Source organism: Abramis brama (assembly GCF_963993115.1).
Source record: "Abramis brama genome assembly, chromosome: 24".
Taxonomy (NCBI): domain Eukaryota; kingdom Metazoa; phylum Chordata; class Actinopteri; order Cypriniformes; family Leuciscidae; genus Abramis; species Abramis brama.
In genome coordinates, this window is record NC_139986.1 from 9289586 (window position 1) to 9307217 (window position 17632).

Below are 17632 nucleotides of genomic sequence, written 5' to 3' on the forward strand. Positions count from 1 at the left end.
CCCTCCTAAATAGTGATAATGTGATGTCCCATTAAACTATTTTTATTAATTTACCATCGTGTTGAGACGTAGTCTGTGTAAGGAGGCCTAGAGCGGATCTCTCGAGCCAGTCCGAAGTCAGCAATTTTCACCAGTTCTGGACCCATACACAGCAAATTCTCTGGTTTCATATCCCGGTGAAAAAATCCTACAGGATAATGGCAAAAATATAGTAAAAGTCAACATGCAGATTAGAATGCATCTTAATCTGTATTGTTTGCACCCAATGTAAATACAAAGATATGGAGCCTATATAACACCATTAAAGCTTTTTAAGATTTTAAGTAACAAATACCACATTATACTTAGATTATGTACATGGTGGAAAATTAATACCCAATACCAGTCAAATCCAGGTATTTTTTGCCAGTGGCTGGTATTTTTCCTTAACTGCCAGACACTGTGGTGGTCAACCCGTTTTGTTAAAAAGATGAAAAGATGAATGTACACATTTTCACAAAGTGAACACTCCGGTCATATCAATAGCTTAATTAAAGCAGGTCACTTTCGAATGGGAACTTGCACTGCGTCCTAGGATGCAAATGGGGAATGCCTCCGGCTTGACCGGTGTCTGAAGCATGTGTCAAAATACGACAATAACATTGGCCATCGACAGCCTATGACGTCACTACTTGTGCGACCAGAGGTTAAAAGGGTGCCTGTAATACACATCATCCACTTCTTGTCTGAAGGAGATGTGGTCAGACATGCCTGAAGCATGGCAACGAGACGCAGTGTCTTGTTCCCCTTCTTAGGGAACCAAGGTTACATTCGTTACCAAAGACATTCCCTTTTAAATGGAAACTCGCACTGCGTCCTGTGATGCTAATAGGGAAGAAATGCCCAGTCCACCATGCTAAAGGAATGAGTGCCGTATGGCTGACATAAGTCAATGACTTCAACAGAACTAATATGGAGTCACAGTTCCTAGGGGTACGCACCAGCGGTCGTCGTGACTCTGTTCCCTTGGGCCAGATACCCTGACTACATCGGGCAGCCTAGCTCAGGGCCTGGTATTCAAATAATACCTTAAAGGGAATATGCCCAAGGATAAAAAGCGAGAGGAGGCCTAACTATGTTCTATGCTAAGGACCACTTACCAAGGAGGCTCAAAAAAGAGCCTGACAACTTGATACTAGGGTTGGGCCGATAGACGATGCCATCGTCCATCGCGATGGCTGACAGACATCACGATGATGAGCCGCAGTTCAGAGATTCCTGTCTGTTGGATTTATTAAAACACGTGAATTCATCAGTTTCTCCCGAAATACATGAAAGTAAGTGGCCGGTGAAATAGGAGAAGAATAGAGTTACTCACACTGTGTATCTGATATGAATAAAACAGGTCGACAAATATATTTGAATGGATTGTTATTGCTGCTTCCATAGACACCATTGTGTATTGTTTTGCTATAAATTATATGTATTTAAAAGTCTGAAACCTAAAATAAACATTATGTGGTTAAAAACACTGAATAGTTGTGATATATGACAAGCGCTGAGCGCATCCATCTTTGGCTCAGCGCCAACCATAGCGCGAAATCACAGTTTGAATCTGGCAGTTATGTCACGTCACTGTACATTCGCTCCTTAGTGGTCAGCTGCTGCAGAACGTGCCAAAATCGAAATTGCTGATGAGATGTAGAGGAAAATATCTAGTGGAAAATGAGAATGTTATGTTACAGAGAGCCATACAACCCATAGCCACCACCCCGACTGGGCTCTATTAACAGAGTCCTCGGCATAACGACTCTCTAAAGCGAGAGGAGACCTAACAACACTCCACAGATAACCAATGAGTTCACTAGCGTCACCCACAGATGCCTCTCCGAGGCCACCATTGCCGCCATAGATCGGCCGATCGCGGCAGCAGTTTGCTTGGTGGCACAGAGAGCAAGATCTGTGGTTCTACCGCCTCAGTGGGGAGCCCCTGACCCTGGCCAGGTCACCAGCCATTGGCAACGCAGCCATTGTATGCAGGACAGCCCTGGTCTGACCTGCTGCAGCGTACACTCTGCCATTCAAATGTGATGTCACACACAGCGGTTTGGTCGGCAGAAAAGGAGTCTTTAACGTCGATGCCTCCCCCAGCGAGAGGTAGCTGGCCAGCATCTCTTCAACTCGTGGCATCGACTCATTTCCGCTCACGCATCCCCTTCACTCAAGCATAATTTGCATGCTGAAATGGATGAATGCAGGCCGAATATAATTTCTTCCACTATCTTTCAATCTCAGCATGCAGATCCAGAAGAAACAGAAGACTTACAAAAGCTGGACAATTATGATTACGAATATTTTCTCAAGCCGCCATGACACATCTAATCCAGCAACTTGTCATATGTGGGGCAGGCAGGCTGTGAGGATTCAGAGACATCATTGTCCTCAACAGCCACATACTGCTTTTCTCGCAGCAAGGATCGGAGGATGTGAGTGATAGCACATCCCCCTCCAGCAGCTCACCCCCATCAGCTACTGAAGAATGATAAAGAGCCATACCTTTCTCGAATTCCTCTGCAAGCTCTATCTGAGAGCCCCACATCTCAGTTTCCTCCTCGCTGCAGCAGGTCCTGATCCGCAGGGCACAGACGATTGTCCAAATTCCCTCGAAAAAAGGGACAAACTAGAGTGGAGTTTCCTCATAGAGAAACTCTCGCAATGAACGTATTCAGCCCCCTCGAGGACAGAGCCAGCATGCTCCTCGACCAAGTAAATCATGCACAGATTGTAAGTATCATCAGGTGCACTGACACGGATGTACACACTTCCTGAAAACTTTCACTGCCATAACTGCCTTCGACACGTCACAAACAAACGGCTCCTGAAGACACGAAATAGGATGACGTGTACTAGAGGCACCATTTTAAACTCAAGTCGCACCAGTAGTGACGTCATAGGCTGTCGTCAGCCAATGTTATTGTCGTGTTTTGTCATGTGCTTCAGACACCAGTCATGCCGGAGGCATTTCCCATTTGCATCCTAGGACGCAGTGCAAGTTCCCATTCGAAAGTGACCTGCTTTAATTAAGCTATTGATATGACCGGAGTGTTCACCTTGTGAAAATGTGTACATTTTAAACAGGTTTTTCAAAAATATTGTTCATATCTTTAAAGGGGTCCTATTATGCCCTTTTACGAAGTCTTGATTTTGTTTTTGAGGTATCCTAGAATATGTTCATGCTTGATTGTAAAAAAAAAACAAAAACATTATTTTTCACATATTTTACATTATTACACTATTACATTATCTCCAGTCTGGTTGAACATGTCGTTTTCGAAGAATCCCCTCCTTCCGAAATACGAAATGGGCTGTAATTGGTTAGCTGGCCCAGTGTGTTGTGATTGGCAGCGTTTAGCGCGTGTTCAGGACATATCACGCCCCTTCATAACCGCAAGCTCTGCTTAGATGTAAATATTAACGATGGCGTCAATTTCAAACCATTTCGAGCCCAATTCAGACCCTGACAATGTAAACAAACAAGAGGATCGTGCTGAACGGATTTCAAGCATGGACTTTGCAAGCACAGACTGCACAGGGTGTTTCAGAATGGTATGTTTGTTTTGTAATTTTCTTAAAGATACGATGTTATCCACCATTTAATCATATTTGTCGGAAAACGATGGTAATACAAACAGTAACCGATCACAAAATCATGGATAATTTTCCTAAGGGGTGGTGAACAATCTTAGAAAAGCAAGAGCTTACAAAAGCTAAAGTCATCAATGCTGTAATGTTGGTTAGCAGGCTAGCGGAGGCAAAGCTTTGCCCTTCGTTTACATCATAGCTATCATAGCAACTACATAAAGCTTATAATTGGAACTGTTAATAGAAAACACAACTACAAATAATAAGACATACTTACAAGTTGTGATTCATAAACAACAGATTATCCAGACAAAATGGGAACGGTTACATCTTTCAGGAGAAGCTTTTGTGTTTATAGCCTGCATTGTACTCTGTGTCTGCTGTTCTCCGTAAATGTGCAGCGCACAGACAAACGTTGAGGTTATAATTTTCAGGAACAGTGTTAAAAATAAATTTGAACCTCTCTAAGTTTGTCAGCCTAAGGACAAACTTTTCCGTAGTGGAAAAACCTGTGACAACACTCTTCATCTTCTCTTGCGCAACTCAACCAGGCCTCTGCAACTTTTATTCCGTGGGTGGGGATTATTTAAATGAGGAACATTATGACTTCATAAGATCCAGAAAAAGTGTGTTGTAGTCTAAACGAGCCATTTGTTGTAGTTCTTGAAAAGTGGATTCTGTTCAATAAAAAAATCTTCCTTTGGAGTGGACTTTGAGCTTTGTAACCTTGCAGATCTTTTTTTATGCTCATACATTACTAGGGCTGGGTATTGAGTTCGATACTTTTTAGGCACCGACCGAATTGCCTCGATACTATCGAGTATCGAAACATTGTCTTGTTTTTCGGTACCAAATTTCGATACCTAAGGGGTTAATCTCGTAAACGTCAGTGCATGCGGCATGATTGGCTGTGGTGGAAAAACACTAGTTTACGCGGTTGCCCAAAAAGACGTGGTTCGCACATGAGGCTGTAGTGTGTGTGTGTGTGTAAGCGTCCTAACCCACATAGATAGATAATATGTGGAAAAGATCAAAAGTGTAGCTACGTTTCACCAGACTCGATACCAACAGCGCACAATGCAATATTTGCAACAAGATGATTGCTGCAAAGATCGGCAACTTGACAAATCTGATGAAGCACTTGACAGTGCACGGAATAAACTTAAGAGCAGAAAGTTGATCAGTCTTCGATAGCAAGAACTGCAGCGCATCACAAATAAACCGAAACTCAGCGTATAGGATACTTGCCTCATAGACATGAGAAATAGGCACATAGAAAGCTTGAAATGTCTACTTTTAAAAGAATTCGAAACAAATTGTAATATATTGTAATCCAAATGAAAGGTGCATCTCTCTCTATAGCCGCGTGCGTTCACTATACTGCTGGAATAACGAGTCAGCATCGGCATCTTCATCTTTGCAGTCAACACTGACTCAGAAAACACTAGTTTATTAATAAACTATTAAAATGTCTCCTTGCTATTTTTTCCCCGGCACATTCATAATCATTAGGCTACTTTTGCACGTGCTTTGCGGCAAGCTTTATGTGGCATATACCAGGCATATATTCCACCCCCAGTAGCCTATTTAATTCAATTCACATTTATTTGTAGCTATAGCATTTTTCACAATACATATAGTTTCAAAGCAGCTTTACAGAAAATGCATGTGTCTAAATTACAATTTAGAGTGATCTGTTATCAGAGGTGACTGTGTGTAAGTAGGCTAATGCATTTCAATTACATTTTCATTCAGTTTCATTGTAAAAAATGCATTAACAGTTAAGGCAGAAACAATGAGCTAATTTAAAGAATACATGTTAAATCATTAGGATACATAGAAAACTAGCATTGGTGTTTTTTTACAGACTCAAAATATGAGTGTAAAAAAGTCAACAAACTTTTTTTTTTTTTAGGTAATGTAATGTTGTTAAAACAGATTTTATTTTTTTATTTTTATAAAATTGGTATCGAAATAAGTATCGTCCAGGAACCGGTATCGAAGTCAAGATATCGGTATCGAACATTTTTTAATGATACCCAGCCCAATACAAATACACACTAACTAAAGTTGAAAAAGTGAAAAAGCATAATAGGACCCCTTTAAGATATATCATTTCTTAAGGTGATGAGGGAAAAAAAGGCATTCACCAGCCTGTGTCTGGTGGGCAAAAAGGTTCGCCCCCTGAATGTGGGTGTAAAAAGTTTTTTTATTTTTATTAATTTATTTATTTTTTATATGCAACATTTCACTATTTAAAATGTACTAATTAAGAGTTTATAAGGGTGTTATAAATCTCCTTAAAGCATTAGAGAAGAACAAATAACAATGTATTGAAAGGAAATCTTACCATGCTTGTGCACAAATGCCAAACCAGAGAGAACTTGAAACATGATGTTCCTTAGTTCATTCTCAGTAAACATCTTATTTTCCCTGATGTCAGAGAATTTCACACAGAAAAGAGACAGAGAAAAAAAAAAAAAAAAAGAAACAGAGGCAGAAGATAAGAGAGGAACAGTAATTCACCCACAAGATGTGTGAGACTCAATGGTTTTCTGTTTGATTGCAGCTCTTGGGAAAATGGTATAAGCTGAGAAAGCTACCACTGAAGATGTATTATCTTCTTTGAAGAGATCATATCATGGAATGCTAAATTTGATTTTAATAGGTCATTGTACTATGAAAACAGACTGCAACTTGCAGGACTCAAAATGTCCTTCACAGTACAAAAAGAGCATTTATTGAAACTAAGCTAGAAAATGCCTTCCGACCTTTCTGATGTCAGAAACATGAAACATTAACATATGACTATCCCTCATTCACATCCACAACACCTTTTTTAAAGTTTAGAAATTCAATCTGTCAATTCAAGGTAAGGTAATAAGGCAGAATAAATGCTAGAAGAACAAACAATGTGTAAAAAGTGTTAAAATCTGTTAAACGGCTGTTTCTGGCTGTGAGAAGCAACTGCAGCTTATCATTTCCTTCTGATAAATATAAACACAAATGCTAATTCACACTGCAACAGGCACTGACCAATGCATTTGGAATATGTTCAGTGGGCGAAAATAGCCGACCAACGGAAAAAAAAACGCTGATCTAACAAAACCAGATAAAATGTCCATTGCCGTTGGTTAGCGCCTGTCAGTCCAGTGTGAATGAGAAAGGAAAGGAGTAGCTAAAATTAATTATTAATATGATCCCTAATCATTTTGGTTTGATCTTAACAGTTTGAAGGCACATTTCAGCAACAACTGTTAAATGTTATTGAGGGATGGGGCAATAAAACAATAGTCAACACACATCTGCTGAACCATTTTACATGGCAAGAGGTTAGCCAATCATAAGGCACCGACATGAAAAATATTTTAATAAACATGATATGACCCCTTTAACTGCTTATAATACAATTTGTCTGATGGGAAGTCATAGGCATTTCAGATAATCAGATTTAGTTTAACATTTTGGCAGCAGCTGAGATACTCACACACCCTGTCACCACAGAGATACAAGAACAACTGAGTCTTTAGCAGAAACAGTCCCAAGAAAGATTCAGTCTGCAGTAGGTCTGTCTGATACTGGACTAAGACTCAGTTGTTCTAGTTTTTTGGACATGAATATGACGGCCCTGTGACCTACCATGCTTATGAATAAATGATAGTCCCTGCAATATCTGAAAGCTTATATTCCTGATGACTGACTCTGGGAACAATTTGGTTCTGGAGATAGAGAATCAGCACAGCTGTCAAACAATCAATGTGCCGTTAATCAGCCACAAAGACCATTTCAAAATATTGTGACCAAGGTTAAGTTTGACTTCATTAGTATATCAAAGGCATCATGGGCACTTAATAACAGGAAAAGGTAGATGGAATATGGAATCTCTTCATACCTGTCTTTCATGAGCTGGTAGAGGTTTTCTTTCATGTATTCAAAGACAAAGTACAAGTGATCGTTCTCTCGTATCACCTCCTTTAACTTCACCACATTAGCATGATTCAGTTTCTTCAGTGACTGCAACACAGACATGAAGAAAACCAGCAGAATTCATTATGAACACCCAGATTTAACAGTTTAACACAGTGTCCTAACCAGTACAACAGCGATACAGGCCTTGTGACAAGGCATTTTATTTTTGATATGGTTTCTATTTCTGCGAAGTCACAGCTGGAAACAAGAATTTAAAAAAAAAAAACTGTGTGTGTCTAATGACAATGATAATCTCAGGTACTGATTATGTGCTTTGTATTATCATAAAAAGGTTTAATTTTGGTTTAACACTGGATAGCATATATCAGATCTTGAAAATAAAAAAGAAAGAACTTTCAAACTATGAACTCTGTCTGAACAAACAAGTGTATTCCATGACAATTGTATTGTATACGTCAATAGGTATGCTATAGGTAGTTAAATTTTGTATAAATTTGATTATTTCATTGATTATTTACAAGTTTAAGACAGCACTTTTAAAGCCAACCCACAGGCTCTTCTTATTTTATTTTATTTTTAGGCTGTTATTTTGTCATGTCTTGTAGCCTTGTCACGTCTGGTGTGGACAAATAGCTTATTGCTGGAATATTGTCGCATCTGGTCTGATTAAGGCACAGTGTAAATTCTAAAGTTCTGATGACAATTTCTCTTTTTTGGATTATTATTCCTGAATTTGTTCGTACCTTGACCTCTCTCAGATTCATGCACTCTTCCCAAGAGTAGAACTTCCTCTTCATTCTGTGAGAAACACAATGACTGATCTCATCTCCATGGTGTCATTGCTAACAAACAGTTTGTCAATCATCAGAATCTACCACCCCGTTATTAATGGAACAATGCTAATATACCTTTACATGTGATTTCATCAGGTGTGTTCATGATTACATAGAATCACTTTTTTAGTCTCAGAATCATTTCTAAACTCCAACTCAACAATTTATCTGTGTCATCATTAGAAATGTTCACAGAAGTGTCTGTGTGGCTTTTTTTATATATATATTAATGTGTGTAGTAAAAAATAGTTATGTTGGTATTGCTGTTTATTATTATGTACAGTTATGCTGGTGCATATAAATGAATATGATTTAATATCACTCTTGCTTGCGTTCCTTTAGTGAAAAAGATTCCGTATTGTATTTTAGTTCTTGCATTGAACATTTTAAAATCTACTTTGTGCTTTATTCGTTTCTACACCGGCCACTGCGGCCAGCCATCGTCCATGTCAGATGTTCCAGTTTCTAAAAGATACTGAAAGAAAAGTCTAGAATTCTTAGTTTCATTATAATAGCCCCTCTCCAGCAGCTGATATACAGGACTGCATGAGAGCTGAGCCTGAAAGCCCACTTGGAATTATGTAAGAGAGAGCAGTGTTGATACTGAGGCAGACTTGGCCACTTTCACTGCTTTCACCGTCACCCAGGTATCAATTTGCATAGTGAATCAACTGTTCCGGCACAGTTACTACACCTAAGAGGGGCATTTATAATTCACATCACCAGTCCCCATTCAATGAGCAGAAGTACGTGTTGGGTGAACCTGAACTGCATAATTGCATCCCATAGGAAAGTCTGGGTGAGGCGGTAACTATTTTTTACTACACTCACTAAAAGAGAAGATCCTCAGAGAATGCAATATAACATAGTAACATACTGGAAGTATGTGCAGATGCAGTTTTGGTTTGTTTGTTCTTGGTTTGCTTTTGGTTTTGGACGCAACGTAATTGTTTGACGCACCTCTTGATGGCCACTAGCTCTCCAGACTCATTGCTTTTCCCCATCAGAACACTGCCGTAGGTCCCATCGCCCAGCTGCTTGAGTGTTGTGTAACGGTTCATCTTTACCTTCACCCAGAGAAGCAGTACTGACAGACGGACGTCTCTCCTCACAAATCACCTGATCATACCTGTCCTGTAGATGAGCTTAAGAGAAGTCCAGCAGTGAAAGCCACTCCATCCCACTGTTAGCACTAAAAACAAATACAGAAAATGGAAAATCATGCACTGGTTAATGTACCGTATTGTTCCGAATATAAGACAATGTTTTGGAGTTGTCTTACATTCAGGATCTAAACTTTAACATCAATAATACACCCGCAATGAGTAAAACGAATGTTCCGCCCAGGACTAATAAATGCAGCAGAGTCATCAAACAATTTATGAAGCAGCCAAGAAATACGTTGTGTCAGAGCGTAATGTTAGAAGATGCCGAGCCCAAAAAGACTTAAAAATTAAAAATTTTAACAGTCAAAGAAAAGCTTACTGCGGTCCTAAATGCGGCCAGCTCAAAGAAACTGACAGGTAAGTGTGTCACTACGTAGCTGAAAAAAAGAAATGAGGGGCTGCCCATAACCACAGCCGTCATCCAGCTAAAGGCACTGGAAATCGGCAAAGAGCTCGCCTCAAACTCAAACCCACCAGCGAGGCCCATCATTTCTTATTTCAGCTACATACTGCCTGTCAATATCCTCGATGCGGCGTAATGGATTAGCGCTTGCCATCCGACTTCAGGGAGAAACTGCTGTCTTTTCAGCGCTATGTGATCGGCCTAAGGAAAAAACACTCATATTCCCTGGATCAGATAGGTTATAACTGCAGATTAAACACCTGTGTTTTTTTGACATGTTAGCATCTGTCACTGTACATATCTACTAAATGAGAACTTCAGGTTATTTTTATGGTAGCTATGCCATAAAGTGTTTACTTCTGAATGTGGTTTTTGGTACATTTTACCAGAATTTACCATACGTTAAATACAAAAATTCTAAATGTTAATATGAAAAATTTGCAATATGAAATTTTAAAGGAGAAATTTAAAAGACAGGATTTGGTCTTCAAAAAGCCTTTTTCCAAATAGGTGCATCTTGAAAATGGGGGGGGGGGGTCGTCTTATATTCAGGGTCGTCTTATATTCGGAACAATGCGGTATCTATGGAGTAAAAGTCCTGTATCATGTTGCGTCATCTAATTTATTGACATTAATCATGCTTCAAGATTTTACTGATAGCAAATTAATTTGAAGAACTATTTCTGATGTATGTGCACAGTTTGTATGTAGTTTGTTTATTAATAGTAGTTGACGCATAACATATCCATGGACATTTTTTTTGGACATTTCAGCGTAGTCTGCATGAAATGGAAGTTCCGACCGACTTTACTACCGTATTTCTCATCATTAATTCGTAAGTTATAACATTTTGATTCCAAAGAGAAAAACGTTTTAAAAAATAATGAATTATTTTAATCACAATAATAGCAACAACATGCATGAAAATAAATAGGGTCAATTTTGATTTCATGACAACTTTAAAATTGATATGAAGAATATCTTAGGTCCTGTAACTGATCATGACAAAGACTATTTTAAGTTTTCATAATTTGCCTTTTATTAAACATGCCATGTACTTTCTAAGTTCATATGAGGCCATAAAAGCTGCATGAATATTTTATAGGCTAGCAAATTAGAAAAATGTTGTCTAAAATATTTTAAAATGGAGCACAGCATGTCAAACCAAAAGATGTCAACTACCCATGTCCATTTCCAATTTAATGAGATCTCTAAAAGGAGATACTAGTATACACCAATCAAACAATTACAAATAAAACTTGTCTGTGAGCACAGTGTACCTTCTCAGTGTTGTATTTTGGCCTTTGACTGGTTATTTGAGAATACATCTCATGTGTTCCTGCATTATTGCTGCATGGGACAGCACACTACAGCAACTGAATACATACCTGATAAAGAGGTTATTGGACAATTACATCAATTTCTTCAATTATTGATCAGATGAAGGACCTGCACCTAGACATGACCACAACACAGCCCTGAAGTGTCAGCAGAGACAGTGTCAACTAGACTATCCCCTGCAAAGGCCTCATAGGGGCTGTTTACACCTGGCCACATTATGCGTTTTCTCAGATCGGATAGCTATCTGATTTATCAAAACTTGATAAATCTTGATTAGCCTACATTTACACCTGGTCACATAAATGTGTTATAATGTGCATATATATTATATGCTATATGCAGATTTAATGGAGTTCACGTCACCAAATGCAATATGAGCTGCAATTTATTGATCATCAGCTAATTTCAAAATCAAAGACCGAAATAAGAGAGAGCGGCAACCGCCCTGGTAAGATCATTTCATTTCTTTACTTTTAATGAAGATGATTGTGTTTTAAGCGTCTGCGACTTACTTTCACTTTGATTTGCGGTAGTTTGTGCATTGGCTTGATGAATAGATGCTCAGCTGCTCATCTGCGGTGATGCATGTTGCAGTAGCGCTGTCATATCTGGCTATAACATGTTATATAGCCTATAACACGCTCTCACACGTTTATTTTTTAGCATTGTTGGGAGGAGTAAAATTTACATATGTGGTTTCAACAACAAGATGCATACACTTGTCCAGTTTCATCTGGAATGCGACCCAGACCACCTCCTGAAGTGGTTTGAGCGATCAGATTTAAATCCGTCTCGAAAGTGTTTCGGAGGGCATTTACACCTGGTCTTTTCAAGATCGGATAGCTATCCGATCACAGAAAACGCATGAAGTGGCCAGGTGTAAACAGCCCCATAGACATGACAAAAAGGCTGCTGTTGTTGTGTTGTTTTCACGACAAACGCTGTATTATGCATGTCAGACAAGTAATGTCACTTTGCAAAGAAAGACTACGCCCGTGCACATACGCATTCAAACGCAGAGTGTCCATGCCGTCACCGTTTTCACAGATTCCTGTTTTTGAAGTTTCAACAGTATCGCTTTCAAAACCCGTTTTCAAAAACTTGCACTTTGAAAACTTCAAAGTTTGTGTCCTCAGGCCACCAAAATGCCATTGTCTTATGAAGTAAGAAATTATGTTTACTTAATTATTCAGTAAAATTAAATGTTATTGCAAATATTATTGTTACTTGTTCATCATTGTGTCAGTGTTTTATTCGCTGACTTTAGTTAATTTCTTTGCATGAAGAACAACATAGTGACGAAGTGCGTTTGTCCGTTTAGGGCTACTGTAGAAACATGACGGCGCAAAATGGCGACTTAACATAAGGGGACCCGTGGTGTACATGTAGATAGAAACTGCTTATTCTAAGCAAGGTAATAAAAACATAACGGTTCATTATGTAAGGTCTTTATACACCACTGAAAACATAGTTATGTATATGATATTGCATTTCTGTCAACAGATCTTCCTAAATAAATATTACACAGTGCACCTTTAAGCTAGACAATGACTTTCTCCTAGAGCTGCTGTACAGCCAAAACAATCATTGTTATCTATTATCACTGTAAAGCTGCTTTGAAACAATCTGTAATATTGTAAAAAGTGCTATATAAATAAAGGTGACTTGACTTGACTATTACTTAACATTGCAATTCATGACAGTACATTTCTCACAAATTCTCTGTACCGTCCATTATGCATCTAGATTTTTTTTTTCTTGGTAATTATCATTATTCCAAATAGGGATTTTAATTTAGATTCTCAGTTCTGTACAGTACTGTGTTAAACTTAAAAATTTTTTAAAAAAACATAATTAAAAGCAATACAACAATATTACCCTTGTGTGTGTAGATTTTTAACATGTTAATGTACACTAAGCACAAAGCATTGGAACACCTGACTATTATACCAACAGGGACCGTAATGACATTGCATTCTAAACATAGACAATTAGACATTAATATGGAGTTGGCCCGCCTTTTCCTTCACTCTTCTGGGAAGGCTTTCCACAAGATTTGAGCATTTCTGTGGGAATTCATCCAGTATGCTCCAGTATGGTCAGGCACTATGGTCAGGCACAATCTCCCTTCCAGTTCAAACCAAAGGTGTTTGATGGGGTTGGGGTCAGGGCTCTGTGCGGGCTACTCAAGTTCTTCCACACGAAACTCACCCAACCATGTTTTTATTGACCTTGCTTTGTGCACAGTCATGCTAAAATAGGAATGGGCCTTCTCCACACTGTTCCAACAAAGTTGGAAGCATAGCATTGTCCAAAATGTCTTGGTATGCTGAAGCACTAAGATTTCCCTTCACTGGAAGTAAGGGGCCAAGCCCAACCCCTGAAAAACAGCCCCATGCTATTATCCCTCCTTCACCAAACTTTACAGTTGGCATGATGCATGCAGACAACGTTCTTCTCACATCCACCAAACCCAAAATCACCCATCAGACTGCCAACAGAGAAGCATGATTCCAGTGGCGCACAGCAGGGTGCTTTACACCTCTCCATCCAATGCTTGGCATTGTACTTGGAGGTGAGAGGCTTGCATGCAGCTGCTCGGCCATGGAAACCCAATTCCAACCCATGCGCCGCGAACACTTCCTATAATACCCAATGTACTTGTTACATCGTAAGAAGAAATGCATCTACGCTAATATTAGTCTGTCTGTCTCATCCTTATCCCGAGGTTATCGCAGTCAGCCGGATCTGGTCCTTATCCAGATCAGATGGTGGACCTGCACCTAGACATGACCAAAACACAGCCCCGAATGTCAGCAGAGACCATGTCTACTAGACTATAGCCTGTGAAGGCCTTGTCGACATGACAGCCATTGGCACAGATCCTCAACAGAGACCTCAAGAACCAGACAGGTCCTCTGCACAGACCCTATGGCAAGCTTCGGCTCCACACTGGCGTTATGAATCGATCTTCAAACAAAAGGAACTGGTCAAATATTTGAATGCTACCAATCCCGATCTGAACTCTGACTTGTATGAAACAGCCTGAATCATAATGACACAATGTTCCGTCATTGGCCAGAGGAGAACTGGCCCCCCAACTGAGCCTGGTTTCTCCCAAGGTTTTTTTCTCCATTTCTGTCACCTAATAGAGTTCGGGTTCCTTGCCAATGTCACAACTGACTTGCTTAGTTGGGCACACTTAATATTCAACAATATTACTGATCTGACTGCACTGACTGTGTTGTATGAGAACTGAACTGAGCTGGATGATGACATCATTTTTTGCAGAACTGCTTTATAGATAGGGCTGGGTGATATATCGCGATACGGACGTATCGCCTGTGATAATTAATGCGATATGGCTCAGCTTGTCAGTGAACTACGGCTCTGTGTAGTAAATGCCGCTCCATCTGAAAGCAGGTGATGGCGATTTACTACTAATCAAGGAACCAGCTTTACTGACAAGATGCGCATAACAATGTCATGCGATATATCGCCCAGCCCTATTTATAGATGAAATTAACTAATTACATAATTGGTGATATTACAACGAAACTGAATCAACACTGAACTGACTTCAGCTGAACAACAGCCAAAATGCATAATTTTCCTGTTATCACTGTGAAGCTACTTTGAAACATACTGTATTGTATAAAGCGCTATATAAATAAAGGTGACTTGACATTTATTTCCATGAAGAGGTGCATACATTTTTGGTCTGGATCTTGTATTGACAAGCACTCTGTCTACTCCAGCATATCCCAAAGACTTTCAATAAATTTTGGACTCAGATCTGGACTGAAAATGATTATTCATGCTCCCTCCCAACCATTCTTTCATAATTTGATACTGATGAATATTGACATTGTCATCCTGGCAGTGATGGAGTACTCGAGTCCTGGACTCGGACTCGAGTCCCTATTCTCTGGACTCGAGTCCGACTCGAGACTCTATTCTCAGGACTCGTGACTTGACTTGGACTCGCGGACTGATAACTCGTACTTGGACTCGGACTCGAGGATATATAAAATCGGACTTGAGCATTCATCAAATGAATGACGTTGGATGAAGTTTCTGACTAGTTTTAAAATTTGATATAAGATGGTACACTTTTCCTGTTTTGGGCTCCAAGACCGGACGGAATCTCTTTTTTTCCTGCAAATAAGAACGAGCAGAGAGAAAGCCCCAGCCGCGCGCGCGCTCTCTCACCATCTTCAAACAACACAAGCGGTGCTCCCTCCTCGCGCATATTAATCAAAATCAATTGACACGATAGTAAAAGGTCGGAAGACCGAAGTTTCACGTAGATCATTCAGAGTTTTTTCTCCTGAATTACCGCGGGGTGTGAATTGTGCTGAAAAAAAAACAAAAAAAACGTTTGCCTTATCTTCTCTGAAAAGCGTTCCGCACATTCAGCTGACATTTGCCACAATTTCAATAAACGAAAAGACCTATCTAGTGATGAAATGTTTTCTGTTGACACAAATCTTGTCCTGTCCTAAACTGCCGAGATAATCACACAAGGCGTGCAGTAGGGTACACGTCCATTAATGACACGTCCGATTCGCGAACTAATGACTCCTTTGAACGATTCACTTTAATGAATGGTTAAAACAACTGTCCATCTGTCCAACAACGAACTCACGAGACGTCTGAATCGGTGTATAACAAATCGGTAACACTTTACAATAATGTTCCATTTATTAAACTCTAGTTAACTACATTAGTTAACATTTAGGCAAAATAAACTGCACTTCTACAGCATTGTTAATGTTCATTTTAACATTTAGTCTACTAATAGCCTACATTATTGAAATCAAAAGTTTTTATTTATATTTATTTATATTGTATTTATTTATTATTTAGCCTATATTTGTTAACACAGTGGTGTCATTTTTGTTTAATGTAGACCCTCTTTTATAATTATATCAGCTCTTTAAAGGTGCCAGAGTAGAGAAATGTAGGCAGTCTTGAAATATAACACAGACTCAACCTTGATGACTCGACTCGGACTCGAACACTGGGGACTCGAGACTCGACTCGGACTCGAACTCAGGTAATGGTGACTCGGACTTGGACTCGGACTCGAACACGGGGACTCGAGACTCGACTCGGACTCGACAGTTGGTGACTCGACTACAACACTGCATCCTGGAATATGGCCATGATATGTCTTCCTACATGGTTGTTTAATAAATGAAAAGCTGCACACTTTAGACATAATAATCACTGCAATTATGATCCAATCATAGACTCTTAAGATTTGCCTATGACTAGATTGATATGTTCTTAAAACACTTAATGAGATTCACTCTAATGCAAGGCCTTCACATCGGTCAGGCTAAAGTCAAGTCAATTCATCATTCAGGTCAATTCATCCTGATAAAATGACCTAAACAGCACACAGAGGGGAAAAAAAAACTAACATAACATAATTAAATTGATTTTAAAATCCTCATATATTATAAATATGCCCAAATGCAAGAGGCCAAACATGAATGGTGTTCTGTATGTGAAACGGAGTACATGATGTTCACAAAACAGATCTCTGTCAGTAATCTGGTTTAAGAGGTATTACTGGATCAACAGAGAACACATGGATTTAAGATGCTCTTCAAGGTCACTCAATAAGCTAAACACGTGTAAAATAACATGGGGGGGGTACAGAAAATCAACCTATAAACATAAAATATAAATAGAAACATGATTTTACGAGTGTTCCGAGAATGCGTTTAAATATGACCAGCATAATCTATCAACACTTTGGGTTTTTTATTAGAATTGCAACATAAAGACGTCCAAAGAGTTATTAGCTTTGCATCATTCATTGTTATTCACCATTATTCATCTGAAATGTGTTCATTTTATTCTTGTGGGCTGACTGTAAATGTTTTGCTCATTCGCATGATCTTCCGCATAGTTCTGCTCCGTAAACTCACCCGTTGTGATGGCACTCCTCCCTGTTAGTCCTTGCCTGTGTGTGTAGATATGACAGATGTGTTTAAAAGATATACAATGTGAGTTTATCTCTCTGTTAAAGAGGTGTGATCCATCCTCACCCTGGCAACCGACACGCGCGACAGCAAACAACACTCAGCCAGCCGGAAGTCTGAGGGTCACGTGGAAACGCAAAGGTTCATGGGGCTTGTTGTTCATTGTTGTTCCATTATTTTTTAATCACGTGGGAATTAAATGAAAATAAAAGCTGATAGACCTGCAAAAAAATAAAATAAATAAATAATAATAATAATAAAAAAATAAACATTGGAAGAAGAAATTGTAGCCAGTGAAGTACATTATTGCAAGACAGCCTAGATCAAGTCAATAATAGAGCA

General features: G+C 39.2%; 1 protein-coding gene across 6 annotated transcripts in view; it reads right to left on the reverse strand.

Annotated features, from left to right (window-relative positions):
* mak (male germ cell-associated kinase) overlaps positions 1–17423 on the reverse strand; it is a 37996-nt gene extending 20573 nt beyond the window's left edge. For 2 of the 6 annotated variants that reach the window (XM_084103383.1, XM_084103380.1), the window contains exons 1-7: positions 17357–17423; positions 17237–17271; positions 9345–9576; positions 8295–8349; positions 7514–7635; positions 5972–6054; positions 55–187 (exon numbers count right to left, since the gene is read on the reverse strand). In XM_084103383.1, coding sequence (XP_083959509.1) covers positions 55–187; positions 5972–6054; positions 7514–7635; positions 8295–8349; positions 9345–9445 — 494 coding nt within the window. In that variant the 5' untranslated portion in view covers positions 9446–9576; positions 17237–17271; positions 17357–17423. Of the gene's footprint in view, positions 1–54; positions 188–5971; positions 6055–7260; positions 7341–7513; positions 7636–8294; positions 8350–9344; positions 9577–17236 lie in introns of all 6 variants that reach the window. The other 4 variants (XM_084103384.1, XM_084103381.1, XM_084103385.1 and 1 more) reach the window with 3 other exon arrangements.
* Positions 17424–17632: the final 209 nt, after the last annotated feature.